We start from the raw sequence: 24,836 nt of genomic DNA, 5'->3' as shown, positions 1-24,836 counted from the left end.
TCCAGGTATGGTCTAATTAAGGATTCATAAAGTGGTAATAATACTTCACATGATTTTGATTCTATGCCTCTGGTTATACAACCAAGGATTGTATTAGTTGCTGGCTCATATTTAAGTCATTATCCACGAAGACTCCAAGGTCCCTGTCAAAATCACTGTTTTTGAGTCAGGTTTCACCTAATCTGTACTTATACCTTTGGTTTTTCCTGCCTAGGTGTAAAACCTTGCTTTTCTCCACATTAAATTTCATGTTGTTGGATAGGGCCCATTGTTCAAGTCTTTCAAGATTTTTTAAATTCTGAGCTTGTCTTCTGGGGTATTGGTTATTCCTGTCAGCTTAGTGGCATTTGAAAATTTGATGAGCCCTCTTCTATTCCCTCATCTAAGTCATTTCTGAAAATATTGAAGAATACTGAGCCTAAAACAGAACCTTGGGGTGCCCCACTGCTTACTTCCCTCCAAGTAGAAGTAATACCACTAGGACTACTCCTTGAGTATGGTTTGTCAGCCAGTTACAAATTCATCTGGTGTGATGCTGTCTATCCCACATTTTTCTAGTTTACCAAGAAGTAGGTTGTGCTCTACTTTGTTGGGTGCCTTGCTGAAGTCTAAGTATACTATATCCACAGCATTTTGCTGGTCTACTAATTTAAATAATGAAATAAGATTGGTTTGACATGATTTGTTTTTAACAAACCCCTTCTGGCTACTAGTTCTCATCAATGAGAAACTAAATGTCTTCAAGGAAGGACAAGGAAGTCCAGCTGCCTCTTGCAAAAGCACCTTTGGGACAACCATGACCTGGATGACAGAATCTCCAAAAGCAATCTATCCCAATTTCTCTTGGAAGGAATCAGATTTTATATTTTTGTTCCACATACTAAAGGTCAAGCATATTGTAGCTGCTCAATTTTTCCTGTGCTTGCTCTAATATTTGTGGTGCTCCACTCTGGTTTGGCACCTAAAAAAGGATGTGTCCATCTTTTGGTCTCCAACTAAAATGCTTCCAGTGGCAACATTTTCTCTAGAAAAGAGATTGGAAGTGGGTACTAGAAAGCTCAGTTCTTTGTCCTCATCTTCCTCCCATTCCATCAATGATACTGTGGGCTTCAGTTTATATAAATGCAAATTTCTGTTTTGGAAAAAAAAATGCATAATTGCACCTATAATATTTTATATTGAGTGCTCATCTGATAAAATGATCACCCCCACATTATTTAAAGAGGCTCTGGAATAATTGTAACCTAAAATTGAGTGCTGAAATATCACTTGAAATATCCATAAATTGTAACATGATGATACCTGACAACTTCCTGTGCAGCAATGAGTCCTTCGGGAGAAGGGCGGTATAAAATCAAATAAATAAATAAATAAATAAATAAATAAATAAATAAATAAATAAATAAATAAATAAATAAAGCAATATTAAATGTCATGTACAATATTAAAACAATGCATTTTAAATTATATTCATAAAATACTTTATGCATATCTAAAGTGTGTTTATCATGTGCCAGAAGTAAGGACTAATTGAGGGTCTATTACATGACAAAAATTCTTTCTTTTACTATGTTTTTTCAAATATAAATTCCCCTAAGTGTAACCAAGTTTACTCTCAAGTAAATATACATAGGATTGCTGCCATAATCAATAAGCTAGCAAGAAGGATGCACATTCTAGCAGTATAAGACATCTGAAAATCATTAACCAGATAAAGCTTTGATCATACCTAAGGACTGGATTCAATATTTTCCTTCATTTTTATGTTTTCCTTTATTCTTTGATCCATTAGAATTTTCCCTGAATGTAGAGGGAAGGATTTTACAAAGTCCTTTTCTTCTATAACACTTTCTATCATCACCTGTAATTTTTAAAGCATTACACAATCCTTCACTACAGAATTTGGTACCCATCAAAAGCATTAGAAAGAATGGAATATTTGTTTTAAAAAAATCCAAGATTGAATTCTAAACAATTAACTGGTCATATTTATACTTTTTTTTTAATTTTGAAGACAAGAAATAGAAGACACTCAAGTTATCGAGACCATTAAAATGGATAGTTGTAAGACAGAATTTATAGCCATCACATAGCAAATTGTGTCTGGAAATTCTACATTAAAAAAATACAGGACTTTGTTCCCCTCATTGAGATGTAAGCTTTCACGGGTGCTAATTACTATCACAAGACACTACCTTTAGATTCAAGTATAGCATGTACTCCTTTGATCTCCTTCTGCTAAGAAAAATTCTGAGCAATATGCAGGGTTGGAAAGCATTCATGAATAAATAAATGAATAAAAATCCCAAACCACCAAACCAAACATAACACAATATGCTGTTCCTTTGTGGATGTGAAAAAATATGAACCAGATATAACAACTGAGATCCAGTCTACAAGCCTTTGTGTTGTTGAAAACACCACTTCACATCTGCCAAAAATAAACCTATTTAACATCTGGCAATTTAATGCCTATTTACAATGTAACTGTTGATGGGATTTATCATAATATTCAGGAATATGGAAGGAGGATTCTGGAATGTGAACTGAAAATCTTAGTATTTTTTTATTTCGGGCTACCAAATTTGAACTGCAAAAATGTGTACGGTGACTAGATGCAGGAAATAAAATTGTATGTTTGTCTTTTCTTTTCTACAGTCATGTGGTTCCCTGTATTTTTGCAAAGCAGATCTGATAACCCTACTTTCCTTCATGAAATTAGACATTAATATTAGTCTGGTACATGTTGGATTGTCGTTTTGCTTAGCACTTGTCCCGCATGGTTACAAGGTTGGCTTCTTATTGCAGGGGTCTCCAATCTTGGCAACTTTAAGCCTGGAGGACGTCAACTCCCAGAATTCCCCAGCCAGCTTTGCTGGCTGGGGAATTCTGGGAGTTGACGTCCTCCAGGCTTAAAGTTGTCAAGGTTGGAGACCCCTGTCTTATTGCACTGGTCTCTCCTAGTTCTCCCAGCAAAACTTACCAATGCATAACGCAATGCATTGGCTTCAATTGGCTTGTCACAGAACCTGAACAAGGTTGAGAGTGAAGGTCACTCAGGTGGTTTCTTACCTAAGGAGAGTTAGGAAACCTGGCTCTGCTCACTTCTAATCTAGTACCTTAACCCTTACACCGTGCTGGCTCTCTGGTACTGGATTAACAGGAGTACATCCAATTATCATAGTAAGAGTTTATTTCTATTATCTCTTTTTTCTTGTATTACATATGAATTGTAGCAGAAAGGAGAAAATCCTCAAGATGTGGCCAGATTGAAATTGCTCATGTATAGTATTTCATGTGTTCTCTTATTATTATAACTAGTCAGTATTCAAAAAAATATATTTATACTTGCTTTTGATTAAAGTTTCATGGCTTTTTTTTTTATCTTACAGTTGCATAGGATGTGATTCAAGAAAAATTGGGAGGGGAGTTAGCATGGGAAAAAGTAAAAGCTGGATTGCAGCGGCCTGACTGTGAATTTCATTAGAACTATGGTAGCAGTCTCTAGTAATCATCCTTCCCTAAGCTGGTACCTTCTGGTGCATTATAGTTGTAGTTCTCAAACTTTTCACTAACATGGCCAAACGAATTTTAGAAGTTGCACTCCTAACATATTTGCAAGGAGGTACCAGATGAAGTCTATAATGAGTCTGATTTAACCCAACCAAGCTGAAACAACTCCTTAGTGCTAATCACTAATGCCCTATTGAAATCTGCAAATGACCCTTTATGTATTTCTGCCAACAGCAATGTCCAGTAACTGGGTTGAATGCTCCCAAGGCAGAGATGCCTGTAGCAGAACCGTCCCATTCCCTTCCTACTATGATGCTGCCTTCCTCCAAATATTCCAAGGTATCACAACAAGGGTCATTCTTTACACAAGAGATCTATTTAAAAGTATAATAACAATTTCTAAAAACAATTAAACCAACCTTGATGGGCAAAGAGCTAGCAAAGATTTCTGTAGAAAGAGCTTGGCTATATCTGACATTGCTACAGATTATCATCAATTTAATGCTATAAAACATTTACAATTTAATAAGGCAATTTTAAACTTTTGGGACCCTGACCCTGATTTATTTTTTAAAAAATGCATCAAGTACTTAATGAGGGGGTTGGACTAGAAGACCTCCAAGGTCCCTTCCAACTCTGTTATTCTGTTATTCTATTGTGTTATTCTGAGACCAAATGATAACTTAGGTACTTGATCAAAAGTAATTTTTCTGTGTATTTAGAACAATGAAAACATCTAAAGAAAGAAATCATCATACATGTAATCAATCTCAAACTGTTCTAAACAAAAACAGTTTACAATTACTTATATTTTTTTAAAAAAATGTTTACTCTATAAGTTGATGGTTTGTATAAGAGAAATTCATTTTATTAACAGAAGATCAATATGAAACTAATATTGTATGCTGCATAGATTCCTCTACTTGTACAGACCATCTCCTCTGTTACCTCTTGCATTCTTGAAATGAAAGGCATTGAAGGAGAAAAATCTGTATCTCTTTCTAGGGACCTTGTGGTATAGTGACTAGAACAGGGGTCTCCAACTTTGGCAACTTTAAGCCTGGAGGACTTCAACTCCCAGAATTGGAGACCCCTGGACTAGAATGTTGAATTAGGATTGGGGACAGTAGGCTTTAAATTCCCATTCATTCATGAAGATAATCATGAACATGATTTTATATTGGGGCTTCTCTCTCAGTCTGACTCTCCTCACAGGATACACATGAAGGTGGAATGCTGAGGGAAAACCAAATTCACCTCTTTTTTTGGATGAAAGATAAGATATACAATATGCAATCATGTTTATATGACCACAGATCCACCCTAGTACATTCATGTTCTACATTTTTAATATAGAATCGTACAAATATCTCTCTTATATACAGGGGTCCTCAATCTCTGGGCCATGGCCCACTACCGGACTGTGGCCTATTTGCAACCAAGCCACGTGAGCAGCATGCAACTTAATTCATGCCAGCAGTGGGCTGATACACACATACACACGGGAGCACGCAGCTCAACTTTGAAAGTTGAGCTGCATGTGCATATGTGTGTGCGCCAGCCCACTGCTCATGTGATTCAAGCTGCATGCTGGCCCAACGTTCACACTGCCAGGTTCCCCTTTCCCTCCTTCAGCCAGGCTGCCAAGCCACAAAGGTTAGGGACCACTGTCTTAATAGTCCTTTACATAATTTGTGTGATGATGCAATGACATGTCACGTGTCATCCTTGCCTCCTGCTGATGCCCTGTACACTGTCTTCCCACAGATCTGTAAATAAAAGTATCTCAATGTAACGCATAGTAAATAGTCATTAGCTTTCTTGTTTTTCAATCCAAACTGTCCAGTTCAGCTTATGTCTAGTTAATAATGTCAGCAGTAAATTGCTATTATTATAATTATTATCATTGTTATATACTACTGAAACCTGGGTTTATCTGTTTGTACCCAAAAGTTAGCCCAAACAATACATTATACCACAACAACTTTTTAATCAAAGTACCTAAAATCTGCTAAGGTAAAGGATGTGTAAAAATCTGGGACCAATTATTCCTGTGGAATTAAAATTATCACAACGTTCAGTCCAGTTTTATTTGCAAAGCTGTGTCTGCCATGTGATCCTGATTTCAGATGCTCCTACCTAGCTTCCCACATGCAAAGTCAATGGGAAAGTTGTAATTATGACCCCAATAGGTCATAATTAGCCAGTTATTATTATATTTATTTGCTGCTGGAGCCTCCAGATTCAGAGGATTGTACAATTTACAGTTTACAAGAAATATCTAGAGTGGAATAGTTAACATTTAAAAACATAAATATAATAAAACCAAAATACAAATAACATTAAACAAAATATAAATAATTATTATAATAATAGTATAGAAATAATTAACACAGAATAACAAATGTAAAACACCAAAGGGGGAAAAAAATCATATCCCAAAATCTCTCCATAAAAGCTTGCCTTTTTAGGAGGCTGTCAGTGATGAGGGCAGTCTAGGCCAGGGGTATCAAACTCGCGTCATCATGGTGTTGTCACATGGTGTGTCGTGACTTCCCCCTTCACTAACCAGGCTTGGATGTGGCCAGCACGTGACACATCCAGCCTGTGGGCTGCGAGTTTGATACCCCTGGTCTAGAGGGAAGGCCTTCCAAGTGCCATGATTGAAAAGTAATTCTGTTGAGAAACTTGCATAACCTTTACTTTAAACTGCTTTATATAACTGTAAAACAGATTGCCAATAATGTATAACTGAACATGCCTGTAAGTATGCTTAAGCCATATGCCATACAATGCTATTTACTTCCACACTTGATCTGATTTTCAGTTTCAACAATGACTTTATGTGTAGGAAATGGAGTCTACTAAATTATATTATCTAAGAATTAGATAATTTAAAATCAAATTTAGATTTGATATAGGTCAATATTTTTTTAAAAAAAATATATAGCCACATCAGTATAGTAAAATGAAAAATAACTCAAGGGCAAACTAAGGACAAACATCTTCTGAGTAAGATAAGGAAACTTGTTCAAGTGCACTGAAATTTCATGATGAATCTGATGATCACGGTTTGCTTTTTAAAAAAGTACAGTTATGTTGGTAATCTGTCCCTTTTATAATCTGTACCAGTCTGTACCACTCTTAGCACTCTGTATTATGAATCAGCTACATTAGGGGTCTTCAACCTTGGCAACTTTAAGACCTGTGGACTTCAACTCCCAGAATTCCTCAGCCAGCAAAACTGGAAAGAGTAGTTCCAGAATTAAGTTTTAACCAAGCCATGGGTAACAAATGCCAGATCAAATCAATTCAGGAATAATCACATCTGATGTAGCAGATATATTTGTACAGACGTATCTTGATTATTGCAACTATTTGAGAACCTAAAATCAATTGAGGGTCAGAAAGTATTCCATTATTCTGGTTCTGGTCTGTCAGGGAGAGCATAATTCCATTGAAAAGACATGGAATATCAACATAAATGTTTGGGTCCCTAGTTATGAAAAGCATCTCCATCTTGTCTAGTTTTATTTTCATCTTGTCTACTTTTAGCCTGTAATCAAACTTAGATAATCTTTGAAGTATTTACTTACTTGAAGTTAAATGGTAAGAATCGGTAAAGATAGTTGCTATCACTATTATTACCAGAAGTTTTACTCAAAGTCTCAGACTCAAACCACTTCCCTTATTGGTTTCATATAGATGTTGCCCAGTATGAGGACCATGATGGCTTAATCAGAAAAGGTGTATTTGTTACTTCCAGGTCAACTGAAGGTTTCTTTAATAGTGTTCTTAAAAAGTAGACAAACATTTTGCCATCAATCAAGCAATTATTTCCCTTAATCATGGGGCTGACTGATTTCTGTCTGATTTAATTAGCCAGGAGGAGCAAAGGTTGAGAGGCATTTCTCCAGGCGATAGTAAAAACTTTAGAAGAAGCACCTGCTATGCGTAAACCTTGTATTTCAAGCCATATGAATAAAGGTCCTAATAGTCCCAATACATGCAGAGATGCCAGTTTAGAGAATCTTGAAATGACAGAAACTGTGTATGTGTGTATGTGTAATTCAATTTTCAAATTAATCATTAAAATTAAGTGAAGCCTTTTCATCTTTTGTAATTATATTATCTCCTATTATATTACACTGTAAAAACTTAAATAAAATTAGTTTTAACACTATATAGCAATTATTGCAAATGTTTCCACAGATATTTCAATTACATTATAATGCTTTTGTGCAGGAGCAGACTTACTTATTATTCATGTATTATGGTTTAAGAAGGAATGGTTGAGGCTCAGAGACTAAGATTTATCGTCCAGGTTAAACTAAAATATGGTAGCAGCGCTTATGAATTTAGCCATCATTGGGAATGTAATTTCTGAATTATGGTCTCATAGGAATGTCTAATCTACAGTATTATGGATAGATGATAGATACCTCAGGGTTTTTTAGATAACCAGGCCTACAACTTTTAAATTCCTGTGGTTATCACATTGTATTGTTTTCCCATTCATATTGCTTGGGGGACGGTTGTTTGTTTTTTAATAATATTGTAGACAAATTGAGGCCTTCCCTGTTTCATTTTAATTCTTTTCTTTACCTTACCAATTTGTCAACTGTTTTTAGCACAAATCTTATCTTTACTCATGCTACATTCCTCTCACTCATCTGCACACTTTTCTGCTAAGTAATCTTAGTTTGCTGATCATTCATCCATCATTTTGCTTACCCTTACATAGAATTCAGTTCTCCATCTTCTCTTCTTCGCCCCTCCTTTCTAATAACTTTTTCCTAATATATTTGCAAAGTACTTTGTTGATAAGGTCTCTGTGGGACCTTGTTCTGCCTTATTAATATGCATTGATTTCTCTACATTGGTTTTGTTTTGCCCTTCTTCTAATATTCTCTTATCATTAAAGTCCCCCCTTTCTCTGCTTATGTCCTTTCTGTGCTGCTGTATCATTGCTCGCTCACTCAGTTAGTTCTCTTTTTTTCCACTTTGTTTAGAAGACTTCTAAAAAGTACCTTTGGTTTCCTTGTTTTTTCAGTATGAGGACCTTCTGTTATAGAAAAGCCTTCTGTAATTTGAAGCGTCTTAAAATATATTCTGTTTCAACCCTTTGACTATGTTAGCTGGGGATTATGAGTGATGGCATCAATCATAAAAGAGCATGAAATTGGGAAAGAGTAGGAATAATGTAACATAGGATAGGATAGGATAGGATAGGATAGGATAGGATAGGATAGGATAGGATAGGATAGGACAGGACAGGACAGGACAAAAAGCAATACAAGATAAGATGATACAAGATAAGGCAAGGCAAGATGGGATGAGGGGAGGGGAGGGGAGGGGAGGAGAGGAGCGGAGATAACATTTATTGTCATTTTTTTCTGTATACACAATGGCACACATTAAAATGAATTCTGATACTGCTCTCAAAAGAAAAAACCATGCACCAAACAATGTCACCATCCCAAGGATAATAATAACAGCAGCAGCATCCAAAAGTGCCAAGTTATATAAAATGACACCAAAACTCACATACATAAATACATGCAGAAGACTATATAAGAATAGAAAGAATATTTTAATATATCCCTTTTTGCATTTACAAAGACCATCTTATTCGATCATCTCTCTATATACCTTTGTCTCAATAACAGAAAACTTGTGGATAAGAATTTCTACAGTTTTTTTCCAGTTATAAATATTATATTTGGGGAAAATGATACATAACAGTAATTATGATTTTTTAAATTGTGTTAGGCATGCTCACTAGCATTTTTTAATTTTTTATTTTTTGTCAAGCATGTATTTTATGACAGATACAAGTGTAAACATAATTATAAATACATGAAAAGGATATGAATAAAAGAAAACATTAGCACAGGGACGGTAGGCATGCTGGTGCTTAAGCACCAGCTTAAATTGCTTAAATTTAAAGATTGCTTAAATTCAGTTTGTTATCCAGTATAAACCTTATACAGAGCCTGTATCAATAATCTCCATCCTATGATTCAATGTGGACCTCTGTGAATCTTTCCCTCTATCTTTATTAAAGCCTCCTCTGGAGACATCATCTTCTTAATTCCATCTATAGCTTTCAGAAGCTGTATTTTTGAATAATGAGGAGCTGGGCAAGAAACATAATCCCTCTTGGCCTACATAATGTCTTTCCCCCATTTTATACATTCTGTTGTAATTTTTAAATTCAGCAAAATGTAGACATTACTGATTTATTCTCATAGTGCAAAAAAAAAGTAAAAGTAAAAAAAAAAAGATCCTAGAAATGCTAATCTCCATTTAGGAAAACAATATATTTTAAATCCAGACTTAATCATTCCTAGTGTAGAACATTTAAAGCAGTAGTTCTTTTTTTATTTTTCTCCACTTATTTATTGGTTTCACTATAAGCATGATTAAGCCTGAATCCAATCCAAACTTACTTTCATAAGTGTACACTCCTGCAGGCATATTAATGAAGATTGCCACTAGGTCCATGGAAAGAAATGCATGAATGTAATTGGGTCCTCTCTTAAATTTAAATTAATGAGACTACCCACTTATGCAGGGGTTTAATTGGTGTCTAAACACAGATAGAACTAAATTAGTTTGTGAACTGCTTATGACGGTGTTAAAAAAACCAGCTGCCTTTTTTCTTTCCACAGTGGCATGGCCGTGCAGCCAGCTTTGATAGTCAAGGTTCCTGCCCCTCTCCCAAACCACCTTCAACACCTTGATCCATCAAGTGGTGAATATTGGGCCTCAACCAAATTATTTTTCTTTTGCTCTGATATCTTCTCCATGGGTCTTGAATTCTAATTCAACTTATTGCTGAGTAACAGAAGAATGGGGATCAGACATTCCTTGTTTCCACAGTGAAAAAAGGCACCAAGGCCTTTTACAGTGGTGTTTGTCTTAGTTATTTTTATCTATCAAGGCGGTGTACTTTGTGTTTTTTCACTTTTTGGATATGGCTGCTAAAAAGAAGAAAAGAAAAGAAAAGAAAAAAGAAAAGAAAAAAAAGAAAAGAAAAGAAAAGGCATAGGCTGGAACACTGGCCTATAAAATAATATGTAAAATAGTTATTTGTGTGTGTGTGTAAAGGAACAAATAATAGAGAGCTGTTGTACTTCTGCACATCAGCATGCATATTTAAAAGAGACAGAAGAATGAAAAATGAGAAGGCCTTGATTAGGCTCCTTGTGACATGTGAACACCCTTTTGTTATTGTGATCAGTGAGACGGTACAGCTTTTCTTATCCATGCTGTGATGTTCATGGAATCTGTGAAATACAGCCCAGCCTGTCCTTCTGTATATTTTAAAGAATTGCTAATTCCTCAGGGAGAAATGATCCATTTTTTTGTAGTTGTGTTCTTGAAAGAGCCTTTTGCATGAATTCAGCTGCTTAAGGTCCTGTGAACTCCTGTGGCAGTTCTGCACTGATTACAGGTTTGTGAACCTTTTTTTAAAAAAACTATTTCTCTTTTATATATTTAATTTGCCATTTCTCCTCTCCCTGCCGCCCCCCCTCCCCCCCCCCGGCTAAAAATTGTTATATTTAGATAGGTATTTTTTTCATTGTGATTTAGTTCAGGTTTCGTCAAGAAGCAAATACACTGAATTAATTAGTTTGCCAGAATTATTTTCAAAATATTTGGAAGCTCAAACAGGGCAGAACCTCTTTTACACTCCTCTGCCCTGCAGAAATGAAAGATTACACAATGTTTTCACAATAATGCCAATGTTTTCACAATAATCATTTCTAATACAGTTTTGTTTCCTTTTCTTTGTTAAATCACAAGGTTGTCACATGGTATTTATCTTCATCTGATTTTGAGGGTGCTAATAATGGCATGCTGGCGCTGTATGTAATCTTACTCTCATTTGCCCACCATTGCTCAAAATGCTTTTCCATTTCTGCCTCTCTTGCCTGTGCTTATAGCCAGTTTGTAATATTTAAATGCAGCAATCAAGTGAGCTACACTAGATTAACATGGGACTTTCTGGGAATTTATCATTATCTTTCTCGTCTACTCCTAGAATCATGTTTAAACATTCTTTTTAATTTCTCCAGGGACATGCAAAAACCCTTGGTCCCTTCATAGCCAAATAGCATGCCGACAGTAAGCTTTTGCTGCAAATTTTGGCAAGTATCCCCCCACCCAATGCAAATATCAAAATATTTACTTCAGTTCAAGCCTTGCACATTCATTATCTTCAACATCCTGGTACCTGCTATGTCTTATGTACCTGCTTCTATGCTGTTGCCGAACAACTGAAAGGTGGCAGTCATAGTGACCAGGCTGCTGATATGTGGTTACTGCAATACCAGCATTATCAATAACCGGATGTAATGTTACTTAACATTGATGCTGCTGAATGATGAAGCTTGAAAGTTTTGGCATGAATAGAGCTCTGCTAATTCGCCTATGGAACCAATACTTTTAAAAGAAACATACTATACAAATATTGAAGATCTCAGCTTAGAGCGTTAACTTTCCAAAGCTTTCATTGCATGAAATCAATTTACTTGTCTTTTGGGGATTAATATTTAAGCACAAAACGTGAATACATCTGGTTTCACTGAACTAAACAAAACTATATTGTACTGTTACCCTTTTCCCATCCTATTAATTTCAGTGGGAACTGAGATGTCTCCAGCTTTCTCTAAATTTTTCTCATATCCAGCACATATGATCCATGCCTGGAAGCAAAGGTCTAAATAAGGATTATCATTCTGAATCTGATTCTCCAAAGGTCACATGTTGCTGCTAGGATGAGGGTATATACATCTTGTGGCACATACATAATACCTCTTCTGTACTGTGCACTGAGAAACAAATTAACAAAGCTTACAGACTTAAAAACACTGGCCACCTCTTCAGTAGGCAAAGCCAATACCCAGAGGCCATCAGTTTAGGAGTTTCTGGATCAGAGAACTCGATTACAATGGTTACCCATAATGAGTTTTCATGAGAGTCTTAAGAATGACTTAATTTACAAAAATACCTCTGCTAAGATTCTTCCCTTTGGTTTTGTTAGGCTTTTTATCTACTTGACAGGGATATTATTGTGTCTTTCAAGTGATATTTGAAATATTTTGCTTTTAGACTTGCAATATTACCTGTAATGACAGAAATGTTCTCAAATCACTGTACATTAATGTTCCACCCAGATACGTTCAGTGCTAAGCCCAATTTTTTAACAAACACTTTTAAAATTTAATCATAATCCTTATCTCTGCATTAATGTTCTGACTCACTGATCTGAATACTTTCCAGACTTCTGTAAATAACTTTGTAGGGAAATTTTGTTCCGCTAAAGACCAATTTGTTCTAGCTCCTCACCACACCTTGTGTCTTAATTTCCTCTGTACGTGCCACATGCTACAGGAGCATCAGTCTAATAAAGTGACTTTTTTTGGAAACTCTTGTCTTGGGCATAATTTTGTTTTTTCAATTTCTTTTCTCCAACAAGGAAGGGAAACAGCCAGTTAGTTAATAAAGCAATATTGTGTCAGCTGCAAAAAAAGAAAAGGAAAGAAAAAAAGACATTGAAACAAGCTGAAAGGTACAGTCTAGTTTCTGTTAGGAAAGACATGTTTTGCGATCTTACCTATCAGAAATGAGTGATGGTTCTGAAAATAAGATATTTTCAAGTACATAGTTGTACAAATTGAGGGAAACTGTAATAAAGTGTACTTTATTATAGTTTCCCTCAATTTGGGGCCTTTAAACATGGTGGTCGTATTCCCAGCAAACCTGGTTTCATACACTCTCAATGTAACAAAGGGAATTGGTTTCAAAGCTCATGAGAATCTGAAACTTAAACTTTTTTAATTTTGCAAGTTAGAAGATTTAAATGTAATTTTGATTATGGGCCATCAAATCGATGTCAACTGTTAGCACTTATCACACAGATAGGATAATATATCCTCAATCTGGCCTTTCAGATTTCCAGTGATGGCTCCATAATCACTGGAATTGAATCCATCCACCTTGCTTATCAGTGTCTTCTCTTTCCTTTTCCAGCATTATACACTTCTACAGAGACCTTCTTATAATGTGCTGAAGATATAGTAATTTAAGCCAAGTGACTTGTATCTCATGTGAGAACTTTGCCTTGATTTATTGTGATCCACTTGTTAGTTTTATTGGGTACCATGATAATCTTGGGATTCTTTTCCAAGAACAAAGTTCAAAAGTGTTAATACACTTTTCTTTCAGTCTGTTTCATATTTTTTTTAAAAAATCAGTTACTGTTTGTCCATTGGCATCCTTCAACATATCAATTCAAGGTCAGAATCTCCCTCTGAGTTCAGAATTCTTTTGGAAGACTTTCCTTGTTTTTCTATTTCTGTTTCTACCTTTGATTACATATATCACTGTAATACTGTTTCTTTTATTTTTGAACAGCTTTCTGAAATTCTTTCTTAAGTTCCTTCCCAAGCTCTTTGTTTTATTGGCTTTGGGTTCTTTTTTGTTCTTGGCAATTTCCACCATGTTGTGTCTTCTAGTTTTCTTTCTTCTTGTTTTTTTGTCTCAGATTCAACCTTAACAATTCCTTTGATTTTCATGCTAGAGTTCTTCTGCTTCCAAATCAGTGAGTTATAGGACTATAAAAGCAATTCCTGATGTCCTTGAATTCCTTGAAAATTATGAATATTTGTTCAAAATGATATTGTGGAAACTGACTGGCAAGGATTTCTGGGGAAGAAATGGCGGACTGTTAGATTGACTTTTTCAACCTTCTCTGGAGGAAGTGAGGATGTGAGATTACCCATGTTGCATTCCATACATTTGCTCCTCCCCAAGGAAATTGCCCAGCACTGGTCACCAGAGTGGGAGAACTGAGCTGAGGGAATTTGCTGTTCTTAGTCCAGTTGCAGAAAGAATCTTCAGAGGACACGAAATTTGCACTTCCTTTGTTAATCACCTTTGAAAATTGCCTATTAACTGTTTTAAGGAAGTTAAAGTGACAAGACTGGAAACACCAGATCACTGTCTTCAATCCTTAGTATAAGAAAATGAAACTATATCTTTATAAACTTTAAGAATTCAAAGTAAACAGCAAGAAAAGGTTTTAACTATAGAAAGTTTCAAACAGATTAGGGGCTCGGAAAACATTGGGAGATTGGATGTTGAATATTGAAACTTTGAAATGAAATTTAAAGAATAAGTGCATTTTTATGGGAAAGAAAAATATTTTGATATTAGAGACATAACAGTGGCATTCAGAGATAGTTGAGGAATTACAGTGAGATTTTAAATCAACAATTTCAGGTTATGCATTTTTATGAAGTGTCTGTTTCCAGAACTGCTACACCAGAAGATGCTATTATAGAAAATTTTCTGACATGGAAAAAAGTGTGAACAGGAATTTTTCAATGATGTACCAAAAATAACAGATGAGGCTATAAAGAGTATGATGAAAATAAAAATTCCAGTTCATTTTTATGTAAAAGGAAGGAACATAAAATTGGCTCATTTGCTGAGGGTCAAAGTGGAATATGTTGTTATTTTAGGGAGATATTTTTTAGACTTGCTAGAGTAATATTATTATTGGAAAAATATTATTATTGGATTTACTTGCAGTTAACATGGTGTTTACATCTTTTTTCCCTACAGTCATTTCATCTATCCTAATCTGATAGCATCTAAATTGGCTTAGTATCTAACTGCCTCTGCATTTAAAATAAGAAATCTTTGTGAGCTTGTTCTCTTTAAAGGAGATATTGCCCTTCTTTGTCATATTAAATTTCAGCCTTTTGTTTATACTGGGGTACTAGGAGCACTTGATGCCTTCTAAATTTGGATTTGCTTACAGTTAATCTGTTTATACTTGTGAGGAGGATGGGAAGTTGGTTTCCTATTTTTTTTCTTTTCTCTTTCTATATTTTCTTCCTGTTTTGCTTTCTTGTATTTTTATTTTATCTCTTTTTAGTTTGTGTTATCTTTTATTATTGTAATTAAAATGTTTAATAAAAATATGATTTAAAAAAGAAGCTGACTGGTTTTGTTCTTCTGTTTTAACTTGATTGGACACTTGCACATAAGCAATTTTTTTATCTGTTCCACGGACAATCTCCAGTTATATCTTTCCTTCTGTATCTGAGCTCTTCCACCGCTTCATCCTAATAATATACTCAATTTTATTTCTGTGTACTCTACCTGATAATGCCTTAGTACATAGGGATCATTTTGTTTGTTTGTTTGTTGGAAGGGTGTTACCAGTGAAGAAATAATTGGATTGGCAGAGATTGATAAGTCATTCTCCTGCCTCATTTTGATTTCCTAGGGCATAAGTTGTGGCTACAATTTTCTTCTTTATATTCCTACCATTGGCATTTGTTTTCTATTTATAGACAAGTGTCTTACCCTGTCAAGTTGTAAGATTGTTCTTAAGAGTTCCTTGATTGGGATGATGTTTACTGTTTGATTGCATTTTTGAAGGAATGGCGGAACCTGGGGATGGAGTTAGGAAAGGGATCAACATTAGAAGACTTATTTAGCCATATGCAGACTAAGTCCAACCCCGCTTCAATTCTGTTCTTATTTATCTTCAAGCAGATGCTAATTTGGAAGATTCATGTGCACAGGGTATTTATTAATACATCGGTTTAATTGGACCTTCACATGTGGACTTGCTCTTTCATGCCTAACATTAATCTAGATTGATTCAGGGAGCGGATGGGCTTAGTTTACTTGTAGTTATGTAGGGGTCCTAGATTGATCCCTCTTTTAACTCCACCCTCAGGTTCTCTCACTCCTTCTCCAATAGAATGTGTGTTTGAGTTGGTAGTTCCTTGATTGGGGTATTGTTTACTGCTTGATTGTTGGTCTGGTATTGGGTTTCTGGGGATTCCCTAAATTTGACTGATGTTTTATTACCAGGCTAAGTAACATCACTGGTGTATAGTGCAATACTCTGGCTGTTTCAGAGGTGGGTTTCAGCAGGTTCTGACCAGTTCTAGAGAACCGGTAGTGGAGATTTTGAGTAGTTCGGAGAACCGGTAGTAAAAAATCTGACTGGCCCCACCCCCGTCTATACTCTGCCTCCCAAATCCCAACTGATTGGGAGGAAATGGGTATTTTGCAGTATCCTTCCCCCGGAGTGGGGTGGAATGGAGATTTTACACTATCCTTCCCCTGCCATGCCCACCAAGCCATGCCCACCAAGCCATGCCACACCCACCAAGCCACACCCACAGAACCAATAGTATTGAATTTGAAACAAACCACTGGGCTGTTTATATAGCTTGCCATATCAATCTTAGTTGGTATGTGCTTTCTTCTTTGATGGCACTTTGATTAGTGTATTGTTTTTCCTTTGGTTTTTTAATTTTTTTTAACAATTTATGCTTAAATTCAGGAAGACCCATCATTTGTATGTATTTCTTTGTTTGTTAAATTTATTTGCCACCTATCTCACTGTGGGGCTACTCTAAGCAGCTTACAATAATAAAAAGAAAGAAAAATAAAAGTAATGCAAACAAAATAGAAATAAAATAATAGAACAACAAAATAAATGAGGACAAAAGAACACAATGAGAATAACGCAAAGGTGCTTTTTCAAGAGGCAATTGGACTTTCTTGTTTTTCTTTCAAGATGTTTCACTTTTCATCCAAGAAGCTTCTTCAGCTCTGACTGGTGGATGGTGGGGGATGGAAGGATATATTCCTTGTAGACAGCTGGTCATTTGCATCCTTTTAGAGAGATTTTGAGGCCACTTGGAGGTTTAGCTATGTGCTCAGGGCCATCTGAATAGGGGTGGGACCTTCTTGGAACTGCTGAAAGGACTGTATTGTGGAGCTGTGTTTTCTTTAGAATGTTTTCTTCCCAATGTCCCTTCATTGTTGAACAGCCGGTGCAGGCTGTTGGAGATGAGTCTGTGTTGTCTTCATCTCAAGCTGAAGCCCAAATGATTCTTGTAGTCTGCATTTTTCTAGAAATGTGTTCAGAGTCCCACACCATTCTAAGGTGTTCATCCCAAAGTGCATAGCTAAATGCCTGTGAGGAATCTCAGACATCCAGGTCCTGACATGACTGAAAATCACTATTGGAGAGAGAAATGAAAAATAGGATTGTGAGGCACAGAATTAGAAATTTGAAATAGTGTCACTCCTGACATTAGGAGACATGCTATGTAAATAAAATGAAATGGATTTTTTTTAAAAAAAAATCAATGCCAAAGTAACTAAAGGAAAAAACAACAACCAGGGTCCCTTAGCTGGCTGACTTTATCCTTGTTGGCCAATAGATTTAAAAGTGCAGAAACTCAGTACGTTCAATCTCGAATTCGGCAGCAGCTTCAACCCACTCAAAAGCAACATATTTACGTTTTGTTAGCTACAATAATTAATGATACACCTCCGTAGTTTTCTTTCTCAAAGTTTCACCTTGTTTTCTGTACAATTGCTGTTCTGTTTTAGCAATTTCCTTTGTGAAATGCAAAAGTCACATTTACTGTATAAAGCTTGAGTTTTCAATTCTTTCACAGAAATGAACTTTGTCTCAGGAGACAACTAAAAGAACATCTTTCAGTTCCTTATGGAGGTCAGTACCAAGGACCTTTTATCTTTTTTAGAAATTGCATGTGAAATCCAGACATTCATGTTTTCTCTTTTCTTTTTAGATTTTAATAGCTACTTATGAAAATATCCATGCCCTGCCTTTTGTTTCATAGGTTCTCAGTGTGACAGGAATTGGCTGATTTGATCTTTGCTCAGAAACTACGTGAGCTTGGTCCTTATTAGCATTTGGTTGGGAGACTGCCACAGGATATCAGGGCTGCACATATCTGAATGAAACAACATTAAACTATTTTCAGATTGTTGCCAAGGGAACTATGTGGACACAATCATCAAGTCACAAGGAGTTACAGCAAGTTTTACTTTCACAATATGCTAAAAGCCCACCCCCCAAATCCTCAAGACATAAATTAAACAAGCAACAAAATGAACTCATGAGATGAACATCTTTTAAAAACAGAGAGAAAAAGACTCCAAAGCTCTGTAAAACAATACTTTCAATGTCATATTTCTGTTATTGTTATTATTTATAAAGAAATGGTGTCTTCAAAAAGTAAATTACTTTTAATTTAAAAATGAACAAAGTTTTAGGACCTGGTGGCATTTCTGCAGTATATTACAAGATCTCTCAATAATTTTAATTAAATCGCTACCCCTGGTAATGAATGAAATTCAACAACAGTCAGGGGCTTCACATGATGGAAAGAAGCTTTTATTTCTGTGATTTACAAGGAAGAAAATGATCCAATTTATCAAAGTGATAGAGCTTATTTTCTTATTGAATGTACATCACAAACTTTTTACAACAAACTTGCAAAGAGAACATGTGATTTTCTTGCTGAATTAATACGTCCTGAAAAGATTTGATTTGTTCCAAAGAGATACATGAGAGACAATATCATATACATTGTGAACGTTGTGATAATATAAATTAGAACAGGAGAAATGGACCTTTGTTAATGCAGAGAAAGCTTTTGATTATTTCGAATGGTCTTCCATACTTAAATCTCTGAAGAAGATAATTTTTTATATGAATACAGAGTATTTATAAAGAATAAGAAGGTGTTAATATGTTGATGATTTCTTAATCACAAAAAACTACCCCAATGAAAGGAACAAAAGCTGTATCCTGCCTTGTTCATTATTCATAGTCGTATTGCAAAGAAGATATACCAAGAAATGAATTTTCAGGAATTAAATGCTGCTCAGTAACATAAACTAAAATTATATGCTGTTGATGGGATACTTACACTTACTAAACTAAAGGACACTTTAGAATTGATGATGTTTACCTATATCTTTTTTAAAAAAAGAATTGATGATGGAATATATATATCAGCATGGTTTGACTCCATGATATGAGATAAATAAAACTCAAATGCAGACATAGCTTAATTGAAGAAGAAAAACATCATTTGTACCAAAAATCCATTTTAATTTCCTTGCAAAACATGATAAAATATGGCAATTTACATGACAAATATAAACATATTTGTCTGTTTATAAGTACTGTATATATTTATATATAAGCCCATCTGCAGATAACTGTCAAATTTTTAACCAATATGCCATGCAAAATGCAACACACATACAAATTAACTGACCATCAATGTTTGTATGTTTGCATTTTTGCAAATTGGTTTTTCTACGGGTGGAACATATTTTCATGGTTATTTTGGTTAAAAAATTGAGGGTTGGCTTATAACTGAAGATAAGTCCATTTTCAGATAACTCAAACCCAATTTATGTGTGGGGGGGTGTTGTTGTTTTGACACCTAAATTCTTGAATTATCTGTGGGTAAATACAGTAATTATTCACAGGTCTATGAAAATATAATGGCAGATTTTTTTTAAGACCAAATTTTAAGGTTCTTGTCTTTCTTGGAAAGAATTTTAGCTATTAACATGAATATTCTACTGAATTTAAATGTTCGATTCCAAATTACTTTAACAAAAATTGAAAACAAGGTATTAAACAATAATAGAGACACGAAGAGCCAGTTTTGTACAGTTTGATACACCAGGTTAGAAAACAGGAAACAGTAAGTTTTAGTCTTCCCTTGATTACAAAACCAGCTAAGCAACTTTGGGACAATCATTCTCTCTTAGCCTTAGGAGAGGGCTTCCAAAACACAGTGCCAAGGAATATCCAGGGACTTAATCTATAAATTGTTAGTGACTCTGATCAAGTTAAAAGTTGTATAATTAAATGGATTTAAATACAATTTAAATACAAGGACTAATATGCAAAAATGGGAATTTTAGTCAGAAAAATATGAAATTCACACCCAATATTGTGTGTAAAGAAAACTGGTATAAGATGTCTTATTGCTGGTATGATGACTGCTAAAATGATTACAGTAGTTCATTCTCTAAACATGATTGAAATGTAATGCTCAGATTGTGTTATTTTTCCATATTTGATAGTAATATTGTAAAGTTTTTAAATGTTGGAAAATAATTTATATTGAATGAAACCATTTTGAAAGCTGAGTTTCCTTCTAACTTATTTTTGATTGAATATATTATTGCTAAACCTTGCCTTCCCACAAAGTATATTGAGTAAGCCTTTGTATGATAATTGCTGCAAGGACACTCTATCCTTCCAACTGGAAAGTGCTCACAGTTCATTCTGAAGAAAAACAGCTAATTAAGCTTTTGGAGTATTCCTTGATACCCAAGATAATATGTCAAAAGTAACTCTGACACAGAATTAAATTCAACTGGGAAACCAGTTTTGGATTAAAACTCAATATACTGTATATGGGATTTTATCATATGTGATGTGACATTCAGATATCACAATATGGGTTTATCTTAACATAATGAAATATGGGTTTATCTTAACATAATCTTTAATTGCTCAGTTATGCATCTGTTATGAAGATATTAAGAACAAATTATAGTTTTTAACATGATATAGTATATTCAGTTACTTAAAATTAATCAGTAAAATACTGAAAATGTTAACTGATTTAATGTTTGTAAACCCTCTGTTTTACTTTGTGCTTTTTTCATCCTTTCCCCCTTTTTTTTCTCTATGTGTGTGTGTGTTTTATTTTTTCCTTAAAATACTTAATAAAAATATAATTAAAAAGGTAAACTACTTGATGACCTACTTTTAAAAATCCAGAAATAAGTACTGTGATTCTAAGGAATTGCAAAGGATTGGAGGAGCAATTACATAATGCAGAGGCTGAAGCAAGAATGAGAAAGAAACCCAAAATAATCCTGCCTTGATTTTGTTAGTAGAATAGAGGACAGAAGGAAATTTGGCTTCCAGTTTCTGTCAGTTAAGTAGCATTCTTGGATTCCTTGTGGTAACTATTTCTTAACTTGCCTCAAAGATCTAACAGGCATTTACTATCTCCCTCTACTTTATCCCAAAACTGGGGTAAAGAAATTTAACGGAGTAGGGGCAAACTAAGGATGTCTTCTATTATGCATACTGTGGCTTACTTATATCAGGAAGTGTGCTGCAGAATAAGCTATCCAAATAAATCTGGTTTGGGTTGCAATATATCCTTCAAGACAACCACCATGAAAAGAAGTATTTGTAATTCTGAAAATTACTGTAATATGTACTGTAATATTTTCACTGAAATGAGTTTTAACTATGAAGTCTAAATTTGCTTTAGTGAGTAGTTTATGCTATCTAATGACAAAAAAACACATTTTTTTTTGATGAAGATATGGGTAGTCCTTATGATCAAAATTGGGCTGAAATTCTATGAGCTTATTGCATAAATTGAGTTAGACTTGATTTTATAACATTTTTATGGCACTTGTCAAGGAAATCGGCTGAATAGGTTGTAAAAATGCTTTTAAAAGTAAAAAAAAGGCTCTGACGATCGCGCGGCTCAGTTGTGATTGTCAGAGCCTTTTTTTAACCTTTTAAAAGCCTTTTTTACAACCTATTCCTACCATTCGGGCGGAAAAAGTGAGCGAGCCGGAAAGAAGCAGCAAGCAGGCAAGCAGGCAAGCAGGCGACTGGGTGGGCATGGGCGGTGGGGGGAAGGATTTTTGCTATCAGTTGTCCCAACTACCCGCCGCCATCGCTACCAGATCAGCCAATCTGGTCTGAACCGGGAGCATTTCACCCCTGATGCAGCTAGTTGTTTTTGATAAGTACCCTGCACTAAGCACTTTTGCTTTAAAAACACATCAGATTTCACGCTAGAACTTGTGCCTCTGTGAAATTCTTTTAAGAATTTTTTTCTTATTTACAATGTGATATTATAATTAATAATGTCAAGTGTTGTTTTATCCTATGTTTGTGCTGCACTTAGTAACAAGCTCACAACAAATAAAATTACTACTGCTAAAAATACTTTTTCTTCAAGAAGAAATGGAGTCTTATGCATTCAGATGTTTAAGTCTATCCTTATAAGCCCAAAAGTGTGAGGGTTAAATACCCAGATGACAAGTTGCATATTTCAAAGCATCTTAACCATATGTTTGAGTTTGAACAACTGAAATTCATCCAACTATAGCTGTCAAAATGACATTTGGGACATATTTACTGATCATATTTTAGGTAAACTGAAATCAAAATTACTTGAGCTGGGAGTAATTTTATTCAACTATGTCACACTTTGGGCTTCTAAGGGCTCCTGTTTATCACTGTGAGAGCTTAGATAAGCAAATATTTACACATTTTAATTTTTTTTGTTTTCTCTGGGGTTCAGAGGAGGATGAAATATTTATTTATTTATTTATTTATTTATTTGATTTTTATACCACCCTTCTCCCGAAGGACTCAGGGGGGTTTACAGCCAAAATAAGAACAATTTGATAAATAGATTTAAAAACATTTTAAAAATCTTATTCAATTTGGCTAACCCCATTTAAAAATTATAATAGAAAAATGATAAAAAACCCCAATTAAAAACCAAAGTGTATTAGGCCAGCCCTGCGCGGTGAAACAAAAAGGTCTTGAGTTCATGGCGAAAGGTCTGGAGGTCGGGGAGTAGCCGTAGCCCCGACTACGGGTGGGTGCTCCCACAGAGAAGGCTCTCCCCCTGGAGGTCGCCAGCTGACATTGTTTGGCTGACGGCACCCTGAGGAGACCTTCCCTGTGTGAGCGCATAGGTCGATGGGAGGCTATCGGTGGCAGCAAGCGGTCCCGTAAATAGCCCGGTCCTATGCCATGGAGCGCTGGAATTACTGGAAAGGTTATCACTAGATGAGATTAAGAATTTTCACTTATATTCATTTAGATTTGTTTTAGATGTATTCACCACCAGCTTTCCAGCTATCATCTCATATATTTATTTTCCTCTGACCTGAAAGGCATCAGAGATAACCAACTGGCCACGGGCAACAAAGAATAAAGAGCTGTGCACTGCCTTTCTTATTATTATAAAATTAATGTATAGCGGTTAATAGGCTAAAGCATCACTCAGATACTAAGCAACCAGCAGGGCAGTCTTGAGCTGAGCCTGTTTATTGTGAGCCATGCATGTTCTTGGCTCATTATATGGTTTCTGACACTGATTATCTTTCAGGCAACTATTTCAGCTCATGGCAGCCATAATTTTCAGTCAGCATGTGGTAAATTCTGGCCTCATTGCCACAGAACCATTTATGTTTGTATATCTTGGAGGGGAGCTGTAGCTAAGATATGCAGCACGTGCTTTGCATGAAAACAGCTCTGCAATTTCAGAAAGACAAAAAATAACTCTACTTTAGAGTCCAGAGAGATACTACCAGTAAGAATAGTTAAACCTACAGCTCCAAGGTTGCATAAAACTCCCCAGTTCATTTTTAATGGTAAATTCTCATGGTGCAAGAAAAATAGGAAATCTTAGCCCCATCCATATGCATGATATAATTCCACCTGTTTTGAATTCTGTGCTTTATCCACAGCAGTCCTTATCCTCCTTCCAAATAATTTAAGGTTCTCATTCTGAACACAGTATTTTATGCACCCTTGAACTAGATAGACAAATCGTCTGAAATAATAAAACAGTTTCATGTATTTGAAACAAAAAGAAAATCTAAGCAACAATCTCAGAATACAAGATAAAGCAGATACTTAGGATTACACGAAATTGCCTTATATCGTTCCAACTGGTTTATGTGGCCTATGATCCTGCATATAAAAGCCTTTTTCTCCTGCATGAGTATCTTGAGGAAGAGGGCTTATTGAGATGATAAATAAAATTTAATAAAGTTGTACTACTGACGAGAATGCTGGCGAGGTCTGCGTGTTCTGCTAAGAAATGAATGTTCTTGAATTAAGGAAAAGAGCTTTTTTTCTGTCTCAATACATATTGCCTCAGGAAATGAAGATTCTTCTCTTAATAAAATGAATGTCTTTTTCTAGACATTACCAAAGAGAATGTTATACTGGAAAATGTCTATGTGTTCTCCTGGCAATTATCTATAGCTTCCCACAAGAATATATCTTGTCTTCCCTGTTGTTTAACATCTATGTAGAGGCGATGGGATTTGAAGATTTGAAGCTAGCTGTTAATTGTACTTTTATCTTTCCTTTTCTCTGGGAGCTCAAAGTGGATTAATTTTTGGTCCCTCTATAGTATAACTATATGGGGCAGACTTGGCAGAAAGTGACTAGCCCAAAATCACTCAGTGGGCTCTGGTGGTTCAGTGGAAGCTTGAAGTTAGCTCTTCAGTTGAAGTCTAAGGTGGACAAATTACCACTGTAGTAACCTGCAAGGATTTCTGATTCTAGTGCCCCAAATAGGCATTTGAGATATGATACTTTGAGACTGATCATTTATGCTTTGGGTGACAACTTTGGATTGATTTGTAGAATG

At 35.3% G+C, this 24,836-nt stretch overlaps 1 protein-coding gene and 1 long non-coding RNA gene across 4 annotated transcripts in view; one reads left to right on the top strand and one right to left on the bottom strand.

Annotated features, from left to right (window-relative positions):
- Positions 1–19,443, top strand: part of SYT6 (synaptotagmin 6) — a 178,283-nt gene extending 158,840 nt beyond the window's left edge. For 2 of the 3 annotated variants that reach the window (XR_009154479.1, XR_009154480.1), the window contains exons 7-10: positions 3,748–3,852; positions 10,188–10,972; positions 18,024–18,079; positions 18,210–19,443. Coding sequence is in view for 1 of the 3 variants with exons in the window: in XM_058177576.1 (XP_058033559.1) it covers positions 3,748–3,852; positions 10,188–10,259 (177 nt within the window). In the remaining 2 variants the exon portion in view is untranslated. Of the gene's footprint in view, positions 1–3,747; positions 3,853–10,187; positions 11,022–18,023; positions 18,080–18,209 lie in introns of those variants that run through there. The other variant, XM_058177576.1, reaches the window with a different exon arrangement.
- LOC131195559 (uncharacterized) overlaps positions 1–24,836 on the bottom strand; it is a 114,005-nt gene that overhangs the window by 24,651 nt on the left and 64,518 nt on the right. The window lies entirely within an intron of this gene.

Source organism: Ahaetulla prasina, chromosome 3 (genome assembly GCF_028640845.1).
Source record: "Ahaetulla prasina isolate Xishuangbanna chromosome 3, ASM2864084v1, whole genome shotgun sequence".
NCBI lineage: Eukaryota > Metazoa > Chordata > Lepidosauria > Squamata > Colubridae > Ahaetulla > Ahaetulla prasina.
This window is presented reverse-complemented; position numbering and strand designations above follow the sequence as displayed.